Source organism: Fusarium subglutinans (assembly GCF_013396075.1).
Source record: "Fusarium subglutinans strain NRRL 66333 chromosome Unknown NRRL66333_c0000322, whole genome shotgun sequence".
Taxonomy (NCBI): Eukaryota; Fungi; Ascomycota; class Sordariomycetes; order Hypocreales; family Nectriaceae; genus Fusarium; species Fusarium subglutinans.
Genome location: NW_023502385.1, coordinates 17,269 through 39,290, shown reverse-complemented (window position 1 = coordinate 39,290; position 22,022 = coordinate 17,269). Strand labels below are relative to the sequence as shown.

The following is a 22,022-nucleotide window of genomic DNA, read 5'->3' as shown; positions in this document are numbered from 1 at the left end:
TAAAAATAGCTAGTATTTTAATATAAATAAGCTAATTATAAAAGACTATAAAGAGCTCTAGGTAAAGATAAATAGATATTTTATTTTAAAGCTTTAAAAGTAAAATAATTACCTTTTACCCTTACTTATATACTTTAATAATCTTATATAGGTTAAATTAGTAACCTTAAACTACTAGCTACTTTTAATATAGTAATTTAACCTAGTAAAAGTTACCTTTTTTTAATACTAAATATAATAACTAAAAGTTCTAGCCTTTTATCTTATCTATAACTAAAGGCTCCTTAGTTAAGAGATTAACTTCCTAAGAAAGATAGCTAATAATAGTATAGGTTAGATACTTAGTATTATCTATAATTTTAAAACTATTTAGGTAAATATAATCCTATAAAGTAAGGAAAAGTCTAGTAATATAGCCTAAAGAGAAGGTTTAAAAAAGCCTTTATTAATTATATAAGGTGGTTAGAACGTGGATAAAATTATAACTTAAAATATAATAAAAAACATACTATATTCCCTTGGAGAGGAGTGTGTTTCAGAGAGTTATCAAAATTAGACCTTACAGGAGACGTGTATTTAAAGATCAGCGAATGTTGACAGCTTCCATTAGGTCCATACCTTAGGTAGGTATGCTTACCTACCTACTTACCTATGGACCCCGAAAAACGAGCCCGGTGCCACATAATCAAGGTCCCCTGTTTAACACCAACTGTCAATGGCAAGTCATCTCTTGCAGGCAATAACAGCCAATTGAAGCCTCTCCCCTCAGCTTTATCATCCAATGTGTTATTGTCTCGTGGCAGTGCATGAGGCAGCCGCCGTCTTACAGGGGCGTAGGCGGGAGACATGGGGATATCTGGAGCTCTGTTGAATCGCCGAGGGAGCTGGGAGCCTGCCTAGGTAGGTAGCCTTGGGTAACAAAGTAACTAGCTCCAGTTTGACTGGCCGTGTGACTCTTTTTCTTGTTGTTGTGTTAATAAGCTCTGATTGAAAGTAACACAGAATTACATTAGTACCTAGCTCGCTCCATTGTCTTTTCAAGATGTATACAATGTGTATTGTTGAGCTCGAAGTGAAGTGACGTGACTGCAGTGTTGTGTATTTCTCGAACATGGAGGGTTCATATAGTTATCTTGCGTACTATACAGCTCAAGTCATCGTCTTTTATTACAGTTAGGTTAGTAGCTACGGAGTATCCGTATCGTACCATGAAATGTTGTGTATGGACAGGATGCTTCTATTCGTTACGTGCCCGCCAAGGTACATACAGTGCAGACTCTAGGTACTAAGGTCAGCCCCCGTCTTACTCCATGTCGTACTCACCTCAGCTTGCACATCGATTCCATTGGTTGCCTGCAGTCTACATCAAACAACTAAGCAGGCAGCTACCGCCTCAGCCTTAATTTTGAACTTCTCTTCTTCCATTCTCAAACATTCCAGATTTCCTCCCTTTCTTCTTTTATTTTCTTATCTTTACAGCGTCTCCTCGATAATTGCTTGATCGCCTCCCAGCTTCATCGAATATCCTCCCTCTAGACCGCTTCTCCCATCTCCCGTGCCTTTCGTAGGTCTTTATCAATATCGTCTCCTCGCACGCGATCTCTCTCACTCTCCGTCTCCGTATCCCTCCCCACCCCCGCCCCGGCTGTCCCATCCGCACATCCGCAGAGCTATCGCCCGGTCCCTGCGTGCGTATTCACCACTTATCTTTGCTTGCTTGCTAGCTCGCTAGCTGTTGAGAATTCATATTTGGGAGTTGTAGCTTTATCTTAGAGCAAACAAACCAGCTCCAGTGCAATCCAGTTCACCTCACCTCACTTCATTTCAGTGCAATGCAATGATGGAGCTTGAATCTACAGATATCAACTTTTCCGTCACATGGCTACTTGGTCTCAAGCCAAAATCCACGTATCCTTCATGGGCAAGAGACTTTCTGACCGATGAACCACATTTCCTTGTGAGCCGTCTTCTCGGCCTTCTTCCAACTCGCAAACCCCGCCGGCGCTTGAGAAGGCGGCGCAATCGTTCCAAGACTGTAATTGTACCCGAGGAGCCTCTCAAGGACGATGACCAAGATGCAGACGACCAGAACATGGATGGCTTTGGTCTAGGGAAATTATACGGTGATATTCCATACGAAACTGATGATGATTCCGAGTCTGAAGCTGAGGACGCACCTGTGGTGGAAGAGGAGCCACCTGTCTTGGCTGAGCCAGCATTCCTCGAACTGTGCAAGATGATGGAAGATCTTCTGGATGAAATTGAGTAAGTGGCACCTCGGGTGCTTAGGAACATCCACTAATTCGCTCCAGAAAATCACAGCAAGATGATACCGACGACTCGGACAACGAATCGATTGACGGTCTGGAACCCGAAGCTTGCCATGATGAATCCCCATCAAGAATCGAGTGGTTGCGACAAAAGAAGGTGGAAAAGGCAGAGAACAAGTACCTCGACCGTGTCATGTCTTTAACTGGCCTCGAAGAAGTCAAGGCTTTCTTCTTACAAGCAAAGGCGAAAGTCAAGGCCGCTCAGAGGCGGGAGACGGACCTGAAGAAAGAGAACTTTGATGTAGTCTTCACGGGAGGTGAGGGAACAGGCAAGACAATGCTGGCTCGCCTCTATGCCAAGTACCTGATATCTCTTGGCGTGGTAAAGAAGTCTGGTGTTTTCACTGGGATCAACAGATTTTCGGCATACAACATGTCTAAAACGTCGACTTTGGGCACCATACATAACACAAGCAATGCCTGCGGTGGCTGCGTAAGTGAATGTCTTATCACCAATGCTAGGGATCGCTAATTTTCTTTAGATTGCCATCATTGACCACGCTCATCTAATGAACAGCGACGATTGTAATCTCTGGAGCCTCTACGTTCGCTCACAAGACCTCCCCGGAAAGATTGTCCTCATTGTAGCCGGCAATGGCGAATGGGGATTGTCAGACTTGATGGGTTACAGTGCTGAGGTTTCCAATCACTTTCCTATTCTGAAGTTGCCAAATTACACAGCAGAAGAGCTACAGATAGTATTCCATGGCCTGATGCGAAAGTGGTTCAAGGGCAGAATGGAGGTTGAGGGCGGGTACGATGGCCTGTATGTCAAAATTCTGATCCGCAGAATCGTTTCAGGGGCTAGCGGAAAGTCATTTGGTAACATCTGGCCAGTCCAAAAGGCATTTGTCGATGCTTGTAGGCGTCAAGTCGGGCGCTTCATACAGGCTCGCAAGACAGGGAACTACCCGGAAGACTACAAAATGACCAAAGAAGACCTGCTGGGTAACAAACCTTCTCTTGGTCCCGAGAAGAGCCCTGCTTGGAAAGAGCTTCAACAGCTTGTCGGGTTGGACGATGTTAAGGACGCAATACTCGCTGTGGTCAACCAAGTCAACCAGAACTATATCCGCGAAATGCGTGGCGACGATCCCTTGCACGTTTCACCAAATCGAGTCTTCTTGGGACCTCCAGGTACCGGAAAAACCACAGTTGCAAAGCTTTATGGTAGAATTCTCGCAGATTTTGGCCTCTTGTCCAAGGGTGATGTCGTCACCAAGACTCCAGCTGATCTTCTCGATCGCTATATCGGAGGGTCTGAGAACAACACGCAAGAGGCTCTCCGGGAAGCAAAGGGCAATGTTCTGATCATTGATGATGCGCACATGCTTGACCCGGGCACCAACGGAAGTGCTGGTAGTTCTAAGAATGGTGATTTCAGAGGTGGAATCATCGACACAATTGTCGCAGAGGTAACTGGAGCTGCTGGAGAGGATCGATGTGTTATCCTCTGCGGTTACCCTGATCAAATGAAGGAGTTGTACGCAAATGCCAACCCCGGTCTGGCCCGAAGATTCCCGCTGGATAACGCGTTTGTGTTCGACAACTTTAGCGAGGATAACTTGGGTAAGGTGCTAGACCTCAAGTTGGCAAAGGAGAAGCTTGTCGCTACAGACAAGGCCCGTGAAGTCGCCATGGAAGTACTGAAGCGAGCTTCTGTCCGGCCAAACTTTGGCAATGGCGGTGAGGTGGACAATCTTTTATTCAAGGCCATCTCAGCACGTTTCCGCCGCACTGCCAAAGAGCAGAAACTTCATAATGAGGATCTAGATCAACTTCCTCTAGAGCCTCAGGACTTTGATGCCAACTACGACCGACTATCACAAGCTGCGACAAACACGCGGGCATTATTCGACGAGTTTGTAGGCTTCGAGGAAATCATCTCCAAGTTCGAATCGTACCAGTACATGGTGCAAGGTATGCGACTGCGCAATGTCGACCCTCGGCCCTACGTGCCCTTCACCTATGTCTTTAAGGGTCCTCCCGGAACTGGAAAGACATCGACTGCGAGGAAACTTGGCCAGATATTCTATGATATGGGCCTGATTGCCGCACCAGATGTCGTTGATGTCTCGGCATCACAGCTTGTCGGTGAATATTGTGGCCAAACTGGCCCCAAGACACGCCGATTGCTCGAATCGGCACTCGGCAAGGTTCTCTTCATAGACGAGGCTTACAGACTCAATGGCGCTCGTGGATCGTTTGCCGAAGAAGCAGTCAGCGAGCTTGTTGATGCTGTGACAAAGCCTCAGTTCGCACGCAAGCTTATCATTGTGTTGGCAGGCTACGAGGAGGACATGGACCGTCTTCTTCGTAGTAACCAGGGTATCAAGAGTCGGTTCGCAACCGAGTTCACTTTCCGTCCCCTTCGATCGGAGCAGTGTATCGAGCAATTACGACAAGTTGTTGGAAAGGTGGGCATTACTATCCAAGCTACACCAGAGATGGATACTACCACTCGCACATCTTTGTTCTCACTGCTCCAGCGTTTGAGCAACGACAAAGGCTGGGCCAGTGGCCGCAGCATCGAGACCCTTGGTGAGCGACTGATCGGACATATCTTCAAGGAATGCGCCATGAAGGGTTATACTGGCAAGGATCTTATTGTTTCAGGGCGTGAGCTGGTGGCCATCTTGGGACAGGCATCCGGCGTCCCTTATGCCAGCATTAGGATGCGCGGTGGCCAGGTCCCTATGGGTGCCAAGGTGATGACCCTCAAGGATCTGGAGACATCGGAGTAGAGGGGTAGACGGACGGGACGCGATACTGGAAGAGGTTTTTGAAACAGCGATATGTTTTCTTCAGTGCTTTACATCGAATCTGGCTATTTTTGGTACGAGAAGGTGTGCATCCAAGAGTAAGGTGATATCAGCATTAGGTTGAATCGGAGTTTTGGAGTAGCATGTTTTCTCTCAACAGTTTATCAACAACGTTGGCAACTAGCAGGCTACCGTAACGACAGTAATGACCTTTGAATCACTTAAAACTTGCTTCGACTTATTTGTTCATCATCTGTCAGTGACTCTTGCTTCCAAATGGTTGTTAATCCTTACTCCAATGTAGAAATATGGTGGAGGGCTTCTGCTTAATCTTTAATCAGGCGTTGGTGAATGGGATTCACGATGTGCAAGAACACAGTGGATGATGGATCAAGTCCATTATGTTATTGTCAATTCTATTCATCTGACCGCCGTATTGACGCCCACGAAGCTAGCTGTGACAGATAGGTATCTTGTTTATATGAAAGACTCCCCATTTTGTGATGCCCACAAGCCTTGAAATTCGAAATACAGGTTCGCATGTCCCGACGTCCGTCTATATGCTGACTTCTGAGCTCCGATATTCGTGTATACAAAACTATCCCCCCGTAGTGCTATGCCGCAGCCTGCTTGATGCTACAGACGTGGCCCTGCTAGGGCTGTTGTATTCGTCTGTCCTGAGCGACTTCGATCCGCGAATCTCAACAGCGATCCGGCTACGCTTAGTAGACGACTGAGGAGGAGTAGGAGGAGTAGACCTCGGTGTCGACGAAAATTGATTGACCCGAGATTCACTTCTGGACTTTTGAGACTCTGTGGTGTTTTCGACAGAGGCTGACTCGGACTCAAGTCTCCTGATATTGGTGATAGGGGAAACCTCGATACCCATACGAGCCGGAACCACAGAAGGAGCTGCAGCAGTGGAGGCGTGATGCTCGTCTGCGAGGCTCTGAATCCATGCCTCGCAGAAAACAGCACCCAAGCTCACCGCGACCTCACGAGCAACACTGTTGCCAACGATTTTGTACTGGTCACTTGGGATACCCAACAGGACTTCTTCGTCCCTGAAGCCCTGTGCTCGTCGCGCCTCCATGACGGTCAAGACGCGAGGCTCGTGCCAGTGTAAAGTTCGACCGTTCTTCGCATCGTCCGGACTTTGGGTCTTGACGACCGTTACAAAGAGATGGTCGGGTCGTTGTCGACCATATGCGTTCGAGCTTGGGTTGCCTCGTCCTAAACCCTTATCGGTGCGCTCAGGAAATGCTAGGCGCTCGCTGGACGTCATTACGCCTGAACCAGCCTTTTTCAGGTCACGACCATACCAGGCTTGTGCGAAGTTCATACCCCAGGGTTGAGTTGGGATGAGGTGAATTCTACTTCGCATTAGAGGCGTGATGCCTACAGACACCCGATGGTCGGGGTATGGCACGCATATATCTGGCTTTGAATCATAAATAGGGGGCAGATCGGCAGTGGAAGCTTTCGCAGACACGAAGTCAAATGGTGTGGCGGCCGGCATAGCGCGCTCAGCCATAGGCTCTCCTGTGGGAAGAATACCTAGACTAAGTCTGGAGGTATTTTGCGGGTGAGCATGGGTTTGATGTGGTGCGTGAGGTAGGCGGTGGCCTGGTGCAGCAAAAGCCAGGAACACACGAGAACGACGCTGGGGTGCACCGCAGGCAGAAGCATCAAGAAAGAAAAAGTGAGCTTGATAACCCAAGCCGACAATAGCACAAATGAGCTGACTAAACACGTCTTGGTCTCGGTTAGCGGTCTTTTGTACGATTCCCGGAACGTTCTCAAGGAGACCGTACCGTGGACGGTACAAGTCAACGCACGACGCAAAGGCTGCGACCAACGACTGGTTCTTCCGCTGAGCGGCAGTTGTTTTATCGTTGGTCAGCCGAGAGAAGCCTGGGCAAGGGCTACCTCCTGAGATAAAATCCACATCTCCTATCGGTGGGACATTGTCTGAAAATTCGCCTTCGATAGCAAGACGTTGGAGATCGTCTATAGATCCAAGGAATGGAGATACTTCAGAAGGCCCTGCAGTGTTTGCCATGTAAGTATGAATAGCCTTGGCGTCAAAATCGTTGGCCCATCGCATCTCGATAGCACCTCCATCTTCCAACCCACGACCAAAGTTGCCACCACCGCAAAAGAGGTCCAGACCTCGCAGTCGTGGAATAGATTGAGATGGGTCGTAACCCTGCTGTATAGACGAGGGAGGTTCGGATATCGCAACACATGACTTCGTTCCAGTCTCATTGTCGGAAACTTGTTCGTGGGTGAAATAGAAAAACGCCCCCACACCGTCACGGTCATATGGCGTTGGTATTGCTTGTCCGTCTTCAAAATAACGAACGAAACATGGCTCAAGAATGCGGGATCTTTTTACCTCGACAAGTGGCTCGACATAGCTGTACACCAACTCATTGGGTCGAGCTTCAGCTGCCGGATCAACTTGATGTCTTCTTAACAATTTCCGAAACCTGTATATGCCGTTGCCTTCCTCCTCATAAAAAGTTAGAAACTCGCAAGGCTCGGACCGACCGCTATCCCTGTTGATCATGACGAGTCGCGTTTCGCCAGTTCGTAATCCTAGCGCCTGAGCAGAGCTCTCGCGTAGGTGAATGCAACGAAAATGGTCCTTCTCAAGGGTGACCCAATTTCGTTTTTGGCATATATATGTCTGGCGACAAAAGAACTCGGCTTCAGTCGCCGAAGTACCCCCAAACTCGACTTGGTGAACCCCTGACACTTCGTCCTCGGAGATCTTCGCTCTGGTATCACAAGAGCAATGGTCTGACAAAAACAACTCGTTGTTCCAAGGGTACTTCATCAGACCGCATAGAGTGTCCACGGGTCGGTAGTACCAAATCACATCGAACGTTCTCTGGCCACGCTTGTTGACACGCACGCGCTGTACCAGGGCGAACCATCGGTCGACGTCGTCAAACCCATGCGCAACGTCACGCCGCCATTGTGTGCCAGATCCCTCGGCATCTCGTTGGGTCGAGATTGTGTCACCTGCTCGGATCGCTCGAATCTGCTTCTTTCCAGCCATTGTTATGGTCTTACCACTATCATGAACTGGCGCTGGCAATTCCAGATGGCGTTGTTTGATCAGTACATTTCGTAAATACTGAGTAGTCTCACTCAGGGGAATGGCCTTGAGACGGTCGCCGAAGGGCTGGTGACTGAAACAGTCGTAGATGTATTGGGTAACGATAGTATCTGTGTCTTCGCTGGGCCCAATCTTTGGGCACGGTTTGTATCGCGTGAACTCCCATACCTCGGCCCAGATAACGTGCTTGTATGTTTTTCTATGCCCAAGAACACCGATCGCTTCCTTGTGTAAAAATGTAATGTTGGCCACAATCGACGTCCTGAAATCATCGTTTACATGCTGCCTCTTCCACGAGATGAAATCTGGTGCATGGCGATGCATTTTCGCCAGCCAAATGCTGAAGTTTGATCTAAAATGGAAGATCGTAACTTGGTCATTTTCCTCCCCTTTGAACTTGAGGTAATCCACGAAATGCTTTGCGAGATCTGCAACCCACAAGAACGGGTCAAAGAAACGACGATATTCCTTGGCAGGGGTATTCAACCGGTAGTATATCTCACGTTCAGTATTTAACACTGACCGTACCCAGATTTTGTCTTTGACAGTGTGCTTTGATAATGTACCGTAGTTCTCGATCGGCAACGCGCTAATTTCCACGCGATGGACGTAGATAGCAGTATTACCAACACTCAGCTTTCCGTCAAAGAAGACAGTATTGAAGCCATGTTTTGTGTGGAGGTGGTGGAGAGAGCACATCTCCTGGCCGTATCTTTGACGATCGGAGTAGACTGCAAAATCGTTAAGTTGGAACTCAACGAAGTCGTCATAGTCAATACCCTGACCGGCCTCTTCAGCCACCTCGAGCAATCGAGCAACAGCCTCACGTTCCTTAAGGACTGGGACGCCCGGTTCGAATGATTCGTAATACGACCTTGGTACTATGAGAAGGCTCTCGGGGAACTCAACGCTTATATTCGCGCTGGCGGGGACGCCCGGCGTCTCTTCCAGTGTAACGTCTTCCTGTTCCACTACTTCAGCAGAAGCACCTGCATCTGCATCACCAAATTCAGAACCAGGATCTATAGCCTCCATGACGCAAGACTCTGGAAGCTCAGGCATTTCCGGGTAGGTGTCTGCGAAAAGGGGTTCGGGACTTGAGACGTAGCCAAGAGGGCTCTGGGTGGGAGAGCTAGAGGACAGGGCGACCTGCTGCAAGACATTCATGCGCTTTTCCTCCTCCTCCTCCGCCTCCTCAATCTCACCAAACTTGGTCCACATTTTAGGTGCATCATGACTGGTAGTAGTGGTGGTCGCATGAGGCTCCCTCGCAGCGAAGGCATCTTCAAACACACCGTCAAAGTCGTCATTGTGATCAATGAGCCAATCGGTGTCCGGGTTCTCGAACTCCTCTAACGTTGGGTCGATAACATTATCTTCGTTCTGGGACTCATTTAGCGTTAAATCGACAACATTATCGTCGAGATCGATATGCTAGTCAGCGTCAGCAGTCGAACCATTAACTATGTTTTGGAGATGCAACCTTACAGGCATATTGAAGGATAAGACTTATGCCACTGCATGCTCAAAAGCAATAAAAATAATGGATCTTTGTATGCGAAAAACTCGATTGCAAGACAACACCAAGCAGTCTACACCTCCCATATCATCTTTTGATGAGTACAGCAGGTCTGACAATGCCAAGAGAATCCCATGTAAATAGGTCAGGCTTTGTGCATAGGAACAATAAGAGACCGAAATAAAGAAAGTTAAGACGCGAATAGGGATCGTTGAAAGCCTCAATTTCAACTCGCCTAAATAAGTGAGTGTGATTACAAAGACGCGAAGGGCTCGAGGCGTTCGTTGTATGCAAAAGGAGGATTGATTTAGGTAGGTAGAGAGGAGCGTGTATCTGAGTGCTTTATGAAGCGAGAGAGAGAGAGAGCAGAAGAAGTCGAAGTGAGAGGATTGTGTGTGTTTATTGTGGTCGTCGAGTTTCTTTGTTTGATCTTCAGGGCCACTCAGCTCAGTGAATCGTTGTCAATCCAATTCTAAAGTCTCGAGGTTCGGCAAGTCTGAGTGAGAATGCGCTAAACCCTTAACGGTCCGCAGCCCCACGTCTGCAACCTTCCATTCTGGCAAGAACCCCATCTTCTTTGCCTTATTACAAAGAGAAAAGTTAGAGAGATACACAATTTTCAGCGAGATAGGTACTAGGTACGGGTTTGCAAAAGTAGACAATCAAGACAAATCTCAGAGTTTCTCAACTCTCTTCCAGCTTGAACGCTCATCTACGCTGAACTGGACAATGCAACAACTAAAGTTAACTTCTCCTTGTCTGCTGGTATAGTCTACTGTATATGCCTCGAATCAGAACGCCATGCAATGCATCTCATAATAGCCCTCTTCTCTTGCCCATGAGCAAACCAGGTCATCATCTTCGTCGTCGGAATCTACTGTTAAATCCAGGACCACCCTTTGCTCCGTGGTTCCTAAGCTTCAGCCGTTGGAAGTTTGCGTGAGCCAGCTCATTGACCTTTCGCGCGGCCTTCCTCACGGTACCCTCCTTCTTCTGTGTGGGCTTCTTCTCCTTTACTTCCTCGAAATCAGATCCAGCATCCTCACCACCGGCTTGCGTTTCATCATTCTCAATATCGCTCTGAGGATTCTCTCCCATGTTCTCCGGTCGCTTGGTTCGAGTGGGACGCATCTTGACCATTCTCGTAGTTCGCTTCTGACCCTTCTTCTTATAAACTCTAGTCGGGTTACCATTTTCCTCCACTGGGCTGTCGTACAAGGCTTCATCATCGAAACCACCAAGTGGTAATTGCCGTGTCTGGGTGTCTTCAACCAGAATATCATCCTTTGGTTTGGACGGGAATAACGTCTTTGGCTTAGGTTCACCCATTCCTTCTTCTTCAGCGTCGCGCAATGCGTCCAAGTCGTCGTCCAAGTTCTCCTCTTCCACCTTTCGAAGACTCGCCACAATTTCACTGAGACCTCGTGTGAAAGGCTTGCGCGGTAGCCGTAGGGGTGCTGGGGCATCAAAATCGCCATTCTCATCAAGAACTGGTAGAGTGTTGCGTTTTAAGAACGCGGGTGTATCGAATTGGAGTTTTGAGACCGAAGAGGGCGTAACGGCGTCCTTGTTTCCATCCTTGTTCTTCAATGGGGTCATGAAGTGGTTCAGTCTTTGTCGTTTACTAGATGACATAGGGGTTCGGCCAAGCCTTTCGTTCTCCTCGTCATCCATGGTAGCTGATCGTTTGCTCGGAGTTGCATTAACCTTTCGCGCGGACTCTGATCTGGTCGCGGAGTCTTGTTTCGACGGTGTTCCTAGTTCTTTCTCTACCAATAAGTCAAAGAGGCCAAGCACGCGACCATCTCTTTGTGGTGTCGGACCCACTGAGGTCACCGACGCGGGACTGAACAGCTTTCGCGATATGGCTGGTGTGTTCATGAGTTCCTCATCATGGTCTTGTGTGCGGTTCTTGGAGGGAGTCTGGGTGTTTTTGGTACGTTTGGTGGGGGTTTGTGCTGGTAGAGTATCGGATTTCCGCTTCCTGGGCTCTTTCGAGGGAGGGGGGATTTTGCCTGAGAGTAAATCTCGAACCTTGTTATATTGCTTATATTTCGATGCTGTGCCATGGTTAGCAGCTTGGTTGTTTTGTTGTGCTAAAGACCTACCGATGTCTTCGTTGGCCTTGATGTCCCCTCTTCCTGGCTTCGTGCCCTCGTGTGTCTTTGCCCATTCTGTCTCCCAAGTCTTCAAGTCGATGCGAAGTTGCTGTGATTGACTTTCATAAGCTGCTCTCAAGTTTTCGTCCATTGCTATAGCCATGAAATCTTTTATTCGTACGTGAGTTTATGTGAGATTTGGAATTTGGAAGAAACATGCAAGAAACAATGGTCATGAGGGAAAGTGGAATTGAGTGTCGCCATGGCAGATAAAACGCGTCTATCAAGTCAGATGGATCCCTTTGCAACTGCCAATGCGGGACGCGAACCACTCAACGCGAAAATGGGTCTCACGTCATGACAGTTGCAGGGAAGGCGCGGGATATGGACGGAGCTAACGGGCCCACCCGCTCCGAACTTTGGTAGTTCCGGACCCCACCCACCTGAATCAAGCCCATTTCTAATTCATCGTTCAACATCTTCTTTTCACTATCCGTACCGCATCAAACGACAGCATCTCATCTTCGCCTTCTTACTTGTGTGTTTTGGATATCCTACCACTTGCGCACCAGGTGGCCAGCCCTATCGCGTCTCCAAGCCCCCAGCCCGCTATGGAAACAGACCAAAACACAGATGATCTCCAACGTCAAGTCTTACAAAGCACCCTCGACGAAATAGCGACCAGGCAAGAAGACGCCGCCGACTGCTGCGTCATCTGCCTAGAAAGCATTTCTGAAGCCTGTGAGGCTGTTCCCTGTCAACACAGAAACTTTGACTATCTCTGCCTTCTCAGCTGGCTTGAGCAATCACCAAAGTGCCCGCTCTGCAAAGCTGCCATCTCACAAGTTCGCTACGGCCTCGATGAACCTGTCGCAAAGACATACACCGTACCCGGGCCCGCTGCAGAGCCCCAAGCACCAGAAACTGAACATCCATTATTTCCGCCCCATCTTCGTCCCCGCCGGCGTCACTCTCACCATCGTCCACATCCAGGTCAACTACGATACGCAATCGCCAGCTCGAGTCCTTCAGATGAGATCGCGAAGCGGAGGGATGTGTATCGCCACAACAGATACTCTAAACATGTCGGGTCGAATCGATTGTCTCGGTACCGCGAACTGACACCCGCAGCCTTTTGTTCAGATAGCCACTTAGTCTCTCGCGCACGGATGTGGATTCGTCGAGAGCTGCAAGTGTTTTCCTTCTTAAACCCTGATGCCGACCAGACAGAACCAAGACCCGCCGGGAATTCACAGAGAGATACAGTTGCCAGAAGGAGAGCCAACCATGCTGAGTTTCTCCTCGAATACATCATTGCCATTTTGAAATCCGTTGATATTATGGGCAGTGCTGGCCAAGCCGAGCAGATGATTTCGGATTTTCTGGGTCGAGACAGCACGCGCCTCTTCTTGCACGAGCTAAGAGCATGGCTTAGAAGTCCATACACAAAGCTTGAGGAGTGGGATAGGGCTGTTCAATACGACGTGTCTGCACCAAGCAACCCTGGAGCTGAATCTGGAGGGATTGGCAGTTCAGGGCAAACCCAACGCCAGTCTAAGAACGTCGGCGCACGTGATTGGGACACAACACGAAGACAGGGAGACTTTTATCGGCCCGGGGGCCGATTACAGCGACCCCGAGAAGTGTATAGACGCAAACCATACGGAAGACCGCATAGAGATTAGTCAGGCATGATAAAGTATTGGAGTCTGGATAAGGCAAGATAGAATATTATACCCGGAGAGCAATCTCCACTGAATGAATAACGAATTACATTGCTACTAGATGTGTTTGGAATAATCTGAGGTTCACTGCAAGCTTGCGGCGAAATCATCCATAGCTTACGAAGCAGAACTCCTCGATGGGCGGAATTCCGCCCTCATGATGAGGCTATGCCCGTTTTCTCCCGCAAGTTCAGATATGTTGTCGAGAAGAAGCACTTATAAATAGGAGTTGACCAAAGGTCGTCCGTCTCGGGTGTAAAATACACCCGATCCCAGGGCAGCTGAAACTGCTCTGTATCTTTCCATCATATATTTCCTATCCAGTTCAATATCTCATCCCAGATTCCCTACATAATAACAAAAACAAAAGCTGCCATAATGCCCACGATCTCTATAACCATCATATCAGACCCCGTCTGTCCATGGTGCTTCATCGGCGCCCTCCGTTTATCCCGCGCCATAGCTCTCTATCTCAAAACTGTCTCTTCAACCGACACTATCACTACCAAATGGCACGCTTACCAGCTGGATCCCAATACACCCAGACAGCCCCTCATCACGAAGATAGCATCAAAATGGGGAGAAGACCAAGTGCCCTCAGTCAAAGCTCGTCTCAACGGTATTGCCAAACAAGAGGGTGTGCAGTTCAACTTCAACTCTACGATTGGTAATACCAGAGATGCGCATCGGTTGGAGAAGCTGGGGCGAATGAGGGGTAAGGAGACGGAAGTTGCGCTGGAGATTATGAGGATGTATTTTCTGGATGGCGGAGATATTACTAGTAAGGAGGATTTAGTGACCGCAGCGGTTAAGGCGGCCCTTGAAAGGGATGAGGCGCGGGAGTGGTTAGATGGGGATGATGGGGGTGACGAGGTTGATAATGAGGTTCGTGAGATGCAGGAGAAGGGCATAAGGGGGGTACCACGGTATATCATCAATGATAAGTATACCGTTAATGGAGCGGAGGATGTTGGTGATATCCTTGAGAAGCTCGTTATGGCGAGAGAAGATCTGCTTGCTAAGAATTAGGAGACATTTCTCCTTCATGTTATATCATGTTTAAGATTTTCATATCTCATAAGGGTATCATCACATTCTCATCAAACCACCAAGATCCTTCTCCATCTGCCTCAGCCTCACTTGCAGCTCCCTCTTCTTAACCTCCATCTCCTTCGCCTCCTCTTCTTCCCTTCTCAAGTCATCCTCCGTCCAAACCTCACCCTCTTCTTCTTCTTCCTCTTCTTCCTCATCATACCAATCTCTGTGATCTAGGCTCGCCAACTGTTCTGCCTGCTCCGCGACGCGCGCTTCGTAATACGCTGCTGTGTTCTTCCCATGCGCATGTTTACTCCTCAATGCAGCGATGCGCGCCCTCGCTCCAGGGAGTTCGTATACACTGCAGAGCTTTTCTGCGCCGCGCAGAAGAACATTTACGTCGACGTCGCCTTTGCGATCTGATTCTCCGCGCCGTAATTCTTCGTGCATTTGACCGCCCAAGACAGCTGCTACGGCCGTTTGTCGTCGGGGATGTGTGCCGGTGCGGGGTGGAGGCCCTGTGGTGACTTCGCCCGAGGCTACATTAAAGACAGTTTGTCGTCGACCCGAGGACCTTTTCTTTTCTGGTTCTGTGGGTTTTAGAGTAGTTGAGGGCGGAGGAGGCGGTGGGACGGAGAAGAGCGCGCGTTCGTGCGGTTCTGTGTCGCGGATGAGAGATGTGATGTCATGGTTTGAGAGGAGGGCGTTGGTGAAGATCTTTGGAGGAGGGAATCTGAAGGCAAGTTAGCGATTGATACAGGAGGAAGTGTGTGCTACCTACGGTAGAGAGTCAATTCCCTGGCACGAATAGCCAATTTGTTCCAGATGCGCAGAGATGAGCGACATGATGGACGTGGTTGTCGGTCAATTCTCGTACTAATAAAAGTTCTATATTCTGAACATGCGAAGAAACCACAAGATCTATTGTGTGCGTCCAACTTGTCCAGGCGGAAGAGGAGAACGACTTCAAAGTTACGGGTTGATGATAGAGATGACAGCTTGTGTTGACGATGGTGGGTCGAGTTTCAAAACAATCAAGGGACGTGGGCGAGCAGCTCTTATCGATAAGTACCCCCACATTGCAATCACTTACACCCCAGGGCATACCAGCTCCTAGGTAGATATTGATCATCAACCTAACAATCAGACCAAGTATCCGTAGGTAAGGTAGCTATATTACAGGAGCCGCTGAACTATCCAGCCATAGGTGTTAACCCATCCAGATAATAATTATATCTCATCTGTTCTATATCATTCGTGGGCATAATCTTACCAACCACCTACGTACGCTTAGTTTTTGATGATTGCGACTAAGAGTAACATTAGGAGTAGCTTCATGAAACCAAAGGAGTAGACAATGCATGTCCAGTGCATTGAGAAATTATACGGCCGAGTTCAACCAGAGTTCAGATCTTCGCAGGTCCTGATCTCCAGAGTGCTGTTAAAGCTTCATAACTCCCGGTAGATCAAGACCTTTCACTTACCCAGTCAAAGCAAGAACTACAAGGACAAGACAAATGATCTAATACCCTGGTTCTAAGGATACTGTAGTTAGTGGCATCAAGCGATGCCCTCTTTGCAGTTTGAGGTGAAAAGCCACCGCTCGTTATCAGGCATATGCAACGTATTATTGCCACTGCATAAAAAGGTGAGAAAGGAATCTTCAGTGTGTCCCATTTCTTCTAAAATTGCTTCAATGATGATGATAAATGCCAAACGCTTTCATGTTGTCTGCCAGACTTATATCCATGTCTTCTCCGCATATATATGATGATCTTCTGTGCTTCAATATCATGCCCATCTTTATATCTTCAATAAACAAATTCGACATATCGTAACAGTCTAAAGGTATCCCTGTGAAATCCAATGTGACAATTCCGTCTTCGGCCTGAATGCAAATCCTATGCAAAACATGCAATATCATTTCTCTGACCAGATGGTCTCCTCAACCTTCAGTATCCGTACCTGCCCGTTGCATAACTGATCATGGGGTTAAGGCAGGGCGAACACAATCAATGGTTCACCGTTGCCCGAACCCTGGTAGACTCAGGGGCTGGTCGGTGTAGGCGGTGCCATGCTCGTGGGATGCAAAAAGGTGAGTCATTATCGTCGTCAGAGGGACCCCTGGTCGCCCTCTCGTCCTCGTAATGTCATTAATGTTCATGCCTATGCGGGCCGGGGTAGCATGATGGCTGTCGCAGCTGATGTAGTGCGTGGCTTGCAGGGTCCAGCACTCTAGCTGGAGCTTGAGCCCATCTCCATAATTTCGATGGCCCAATAGGGCAATTCCCTTGCGAGATGCTGGTGCGCGACAAGTTCATCCTCACTAGAGTCTGGCTCCTCAAGCTCCTCGATCCGCGCAGGGGGCGGATCATGGAATAATAGGCTGGTACGATGCATCTTTCTCCGCATACGACGTGCGCTGGAGCCGACCTCGTTGGCGTCGAGCCCCTCGCCCTCATCCTCCGAGTCGCTGAGTTCGCTGTGTGTCCGTTTGCCAAAGCTGCTACCCATGCTCATACGTCGGAATTTCTTTATTTGCTCGCGGCGCTTCAAGAATTGCGCTTCCTCGTCGAGTTCGCCCTCGCCCTCGGGACTTTGCTCGTTATCTGATGTTTCGTTGCTGCAAGTGAGATTCCTGAAATCCTTGACCATAGTCTTGTGGGCTTTCCTGCTTCGTGACCTTGAACGACTGCGATTGGATTCAATCTCGGTAGGTTGTAGAACATCGAGTCCGTCGCAATCGCTATCCATAGGGTCAATATCCTCGACAGTGAAATTACAAGCAACTGTAGCCGTAGCCGTTGAAGTAGCAGTAATGTGAGAGGTCTCAACCTCGTCTGTTGCGCCGGATCTGTCGGATTCTGAGCCCGAGTCTGATTCTGAACTGTCTGAATCACTAGAGCTGTTGGTGTCGTCGTCTCCAAGCTCCATCGCAGAGTCGTCAATTGGCGAGGAGATGGCTGGGCCAGTAACATTGCCCATGCTTCGTATGCTGGGACTTGCGGAATCTTCTTCATCCTCATCTTCACTACTGCTGTCCTCATCACTGGTGTCGTCGGCCATGCCGGATGAGGAAGACGAGCGAGGGCTCAACTGATGAGGGCCAACTGAAGGCTGATAGCTGAATTGGTGTCCATCGCCAGTTGGCTTAATGTTAGGATCCGAGTCCAATGACTGAAAATAATCATGAAAGTCAGGTTGGCGCCGAGGTTTTAGACTGGTCTTGCGTAGGAATGGCGGCGATGTGGTGGGGGTTTCTGGTGGCGAGTTGGGGTCGGCGGTGAGAGGTTGATTCTGGACTTCTTGTACTTGAGCTCGAAGTTGAGCGACATTGAGATTTGGCGTCGTGGGCCGCCGCCGAAGACTCTTTTTTGGCGGCATGGCTGATATGGTGTATAAATCGGTAGACCTTAGAGTTGAGGTCTAACAAGAAACGTATATATGGTATGGAACAACAGGAATCCCAATTGCGTCCAGGTGTTAACCTTTGATGGACAGTCAGATGAGTCGTCTAACAAGCCTCGAGTCTTGGACTTGAGTAAGACCGTCAACGACAAGTGACTTGGGTTGATAAGGGTCTTATCGATCGACGACAATTGGATGTGTAGTCAAGTAGTTTGGTTGGCTATGATGTGGGGTAAACAAACGGATGGAGGCGAGCCGATCCGGAAGTGAAGTAAAACGAGTAAGATATAATAGTAAGGTGAGGTGAGGTGAGGTGAGATCAAGTGAGGGTGTAGTTGAGTGAGGCGGTTTAGTCTGGTTTGAGGTTGAGGTACCGGGCAAGAGAACAACAATGCGTTGCCTTGCCTTGGTACGAAGAGGAAAGAGAACAAGAAAAGAAGGAAGACAAAAAAACGGCAGGAAGAAAAAAAATTGCAATCGTTGGTTACTGCAAGGCAAAGCAAATGCAGATGCAGCAGTAGCGGTAGCGGTGCTGGCTGGGCTGGGCTGGGCTCAGTGCGTGTGCTGTATGAAGACGTGGGCGTGGGTGTGAGCGTGGGTGTTGACGTGGGTATAGTTATGCAATTGGATACAGGAGACTGGGCTGGGTTAGGCCAATACTACGCGGGGCTGCCAGTCGAGTCCCAGTCCAGTCAGTTGCCAGCAGAGCATAGACGATGCAAGACAATGCACCCAAGTGGCCGAGGGTGGGAGCGAAGAGGGGAACGTAGATGGAGTCGATTGGGTGCCCCAGTCAAATAAGCCCAGTCAAGTCCAGGCTGTTTCTTTAATGATGCGGTGCGTGATTGGCGATAGAATTGGTTGGGCGGTTTATTCTTTCAGGGCCTTTGATAGTGTCCGTAGTGTTGTTTGACTCAAGAAAGCCAGCACTGACTGACCTTGTAGTTCAGGAGAGTCGCAAATCTGTAGTAAAAATAGAAGGTCCAAGGAAACAAAATAGAAGAAGCGGAGAAGATGACAAGACGTGGGACAAACGCACAAGCCAAGTCGAGTCAAGGCCGGGTCTTGCTTGTTGCGGGGGGTATCCCGTCAGGTTCAGCAGTCAGGTAGGTCCTCGCTTGATTCAACTTTGGGCCTCAAGCCAGTCGATACGATGTCGATATTTGTGACGATCAATTGGTAGTGGAGAGACAATGGCAGATATCAATGGATGAGTCTGCTGTCTGTGAGCAATAAACAGTAGCGATAGTCAGGGAGTCAGGACCCAGAGGAGAAACCTCCAACACGGAGAGGATGATATGCGACTTGTGTTTGGGGTCATGATAAGTCTTTCTCCAAAGACAGGCGATAGAGTCGTCCTAGAAAGGGGACAGAGACCTGGAGAGATATTGCTTCAAGATATCTCTGTCAGTCCGTTTATCGTGATATCGCAGTGCCTCGTAGTAAGCTATATCGCTACTGCCAAGACCCAATTCTGGCTGTGCAGTACGGAGAAGGAAGAATCTCGTTGTCGAGATTAATAAGGTCGAAGATGATTATCAATCCCGTTGGTAGCTCTTTTGTCATTCACTTGAGAGAATCCAAGTGAAGATGACAAAAAAGGAAGAAAAGGAGGGAAAAGAGAAGAAGAAAAATAAAAAGTGTGAGAAAGAGGAGGGGAAAGTGCCAGATAGAAGAAAAAAAAGAAAAAAAGTAAAGGGCACCTCAAATGCAATGCAAGTGAGATGCGGATGGCGAGCACCGACCGGAGCTTGTGGACGGAGGGGGTACCTTTACTGTAAGGTAGAGAGATGACGGGTTCTTTGATAGGCTCGGCGGTCCTTGATGAGCAAGTGAAATGCACAACAGATTGAAAAGACGATGAGCTATGTAGGTAAGTAGGTCACTGTATGTAAGTACCGTAACGGTACCAGCCTGGTACGCGACGGTACAGCGATGATCAAGTCTGCAGCAGCTGCAGCAGCAGTTACTGTAAGTCAAAAAGTTAGAAGCCGATCAACGATGATGCCATTGATCAAATGACGATGGATGACAGACAGACAGACAGACAGACAGACAGACAGACAGACAGACAGAAAGACAACAATCAGCCAGGCCAGGCCAGTGGATAGATAAGAGAAGCCTAATAACAAGGTATGTCCTTGCATCTGAGCCTCAGCCGTGCTTCTAGTTCAAAGAATCTAGTCTAGCGCAAAGGGTTTCTGCTGCTCGGCTCTCTTTAGGAGCGAAGCGGCCTTTTTCGTCTTCGTGCGGAGGAGGAGAGTGGATGGACGATCAACTTGGACTGCCGGGGCCGGGGCCGGGTTCGGATCGGGTCTGTAAAACCACCAAAAAAAAAGAGGAGGTTGGGCCGTAGATAGTCAATGTCTCAGTGGATGAGGCCTAAGAGGTCAACTAAGACTCTTTTCTGGTCCCACAGCTTGGTCTTGGGTTCGGTTCTCAGACATTGGTACCTTGGATAAAGCGGCTCCGGGTGAATTGAGGGCTGACAGGTCTAGATCGAGACTGATCGGACGGTTTCGTTGTCACGCAGGCAGGCCTTGTCTTAATACAGGTTTATGCAGTCGCCTTTTTTTTACACTGAAGCTGACTGAAGATGTATCCAGTTGGGGGTCCAAAGTGGATGTGATGTATAGGTAAAAGTAATCAATGTGAAATCAACAAGAAGAGACTCGACACTTCTATAATGGGTATCAGAGTTGACATAGAGGAGTCTATACCCATGGTTAGTTACCTAGGTATCTGTTTGTGCTACTCTTGGGCATTGCCTTTATATCAGTGCCAACAGCCATTCTTAGCCAGTCTTGGCTCTCGGTATACATAGGAGGTAGCATTATAAGTACGGATAGACTGTGATACAATGCGAATCCTCAGACATGGAACGGCCCGCTCTGTCCATTCCACGTCTTGAAAGATTCATGTGAAAACAGGGAGTCAACTCTCAGTGTCTCACCGAGCCCATTCTAACCCAGCCCTGTCTGTACTCTGTACTAGCGTCGGGTCGCTGCCAACACAGAAAACAACCTTGCAATGGAAGTTGAATAGAAAAACCCTTGATCAAGTGGAAACATCTGAAAAAAGAACCCTTGCACGATTGAATGGATCCCACAGATTTCGAGACCCTCGAGTGAAAAAGCAAAATAATCACTCAACTCAGTGCGTACCCAAACACAACTTCTTCTAAGCGCCGTCGTGGACCAACCCATTTTATCAGATCCATAGACTAGGTACGAGGGGGCATCACCGACATCCATGATTTGGGCATCAATGCTCGAGGTAGGGTCCAGTCTGTGGTTTTTTTTTGTTTTGTTTTTTTCTTCTTCTTCCCTCTTTGTCTTTCTCTCCATCCACAGGGAATTGACAAGGGCATTGTTTGTGTTAGTCGACGGGAACCACTGTTGAGACTTTTGACACGTTGGTATGACTCTTAAATTCTGGAGACCACATGTGCTACATACCTACCTTACCTACTTATTGTGCGCGGTAATTATTTGCCTGTCGATAAAAGATGCAGTAATGTTCAGACGGTCAAATTTTTATTGATTGATTGATTCAGCCTTGACGAGGTCCTGTCTGGCCTCGTAATGCAATGCATGAGTTGTCAAACATCAAACGAATAAGACACTCGGTGAGATGCAAAGCAACGCACAACAAAAGAGAGGAAACACATGATACGTTACAGGCTTGAAATCGAGGTACAGACAGTACTTGAAGGACCATGAGGGTACTGATACCCATTGTTCGGTACCGAGACGCAGACGCTGTTCAACGGTCCATCATCGTCATCACGCATTCGCGTATTCCGCTTCTGCGAGGAATCGAGTCGGCTGTCCTGCAGAGTCTGACGAAAACGGGTTTTTGTCGCGCGTGCCTATCGCGAGGACACACGTTCGATGGCATCATCGCGTAGCATTGGGGGAGCTGCATCGTACAATCGGGCTAAACTTTCGCTTATCGTTTTGGCATTTCTAGCTGAAGGCGATGAGTCTAGTCAAGATGAGCATCGTGCCATTTGTGT

The 22,022-nt window shown here is 48.5% G+C and overlaps 7 protein-coding genes across 7 annotated transcripts; 3 read left to right on the top strand and 4 right to left on the bottom strand.

The window, feature by feature from the left end:
- Positions 1-1,840: 1,840 nt before the first annotated feature.
- On the top strand, positions 1,841-5,074 carry FSUBG_13264 (ESX-1 secretion system 1; the record flags this gene model as incomplete). Its single annotated transcript, XM_036678137.1, has 3 exons — positions 1,841-2,265; positions 2,313-2,763; positions 2,813-5,074. The coding sequence occupies 3 exons, from the start codon at positions 1,841-1,843 to the stop codon at positions 5,072-5,074; spliced, it is 3,138 nt and encodes a 1,045-aa protein (XP_036531279.1).
- A 616-nt stretch (positions 5,075-5,690) lies between these two features.
- On the bottom strand, positions 5,691-9,713 carry FSUBG_13263 (DNA (cytosine-5-)-methyltransferase; the record flags this gene model as incomplete). Its single annotated transcript, XM_036678136.1, has 2 exons — positions 5,691-9,653; positions 9,708-9,713. The coding sequence occupies 2 exons, from the start codon at positions 9,711-9,713 to the stop codon at positions 5,691-5,693; spliced, it is 3,969 nt and encodes a 1,322-aa protein (XP_036531278.1).
- An 880-nt stretch (positions 9,714-10,593) lies between these two features.
- Positions 10,594-11,988, bottom strand: FSUBG_13262 (DNA replication regulator SLD2; the record flags this gene model as incomplete). Its single annotated transcript, XM_036678135.1, has 1 exon — positions 10,594-11,988. The coding sequence occupies one exon, from the start codon at positions 11,986-11,988 to the stop codon at positions 10,594-10,596; it is 1,395 nt and encodes a 464-aa protein (XP_036531277.1).
- A 460-nt stretch (positions 11,989-12,448) lies between these two features.
- On the top strand, positions 12,449-13,522 carry FSUBG_13261 (RING finger domain protein; the record flags this gene model as incomplete). The annotated part of the gene is made up of 1 exon (XM_036678134.1): positions 12,449-13,522. One exon carries the CDS (start codon positions 12,449-12,451, stop codon positions 13,520-13,522), a length of 1,074 nt encoding a protein of 357 aa, XP_036531276.1.
- Positions 13,523-13,939: 417 nt separating this feature from the next.
- Positions 13,940-14,590, top strand: FSUBG_13260 (dithiol-disulfide isomerase; the record flags this gene model as incomplete). Its single annotated transcript, XM_036678133.1, has 1 exon — positions 13,940-14,590. One exon carries the CDS (start codon positions 13,940-13,942, stop codon positions 14,588-14,590), a length of 651 nt encoding a protein of 216 aa, XP_036531275.1.
- A 60-nt stretch (positions 14,591-14,650) lies between these two features.
- On the bottom strand, positions 14,651-15,442 carry FSUBG_13259 (DASH complex subunit Spc34; the record flags this gene model as incomplete). Its single annotated transcript, XM_036678131.1, has 2 exons — positions 14,651-15,329; positions 15,378-15,442. The coding sequence occupies 2 exons, from the start codon at positions 15,440-15,442 to the stop codon at positions 14,651-14,653; spliced, it is 744 nt and encodes a 247-aa protein (XP_036531274.1).
- A 1,389-nt stretch (positions 15,443-16,831) lies between these two features.
- On the bottom strand, positions 16,832-17,980 carry FSUBG_13258 (uncharacterized protein; the record flags this gene model as incomplete). Its single annotated transcript, XM_036678130.1, has 1 exon — positions 16,832-17,980. One exon carries the CDS (start codon positions 17,978-17,980, stop codon positions 16,832-16,834), a length of 1,149 nt encoding a protein of 382 aa, XP_036531273.1.
- Positions 17,981-22,022: the final 4,042 nt, after the last annotated feature.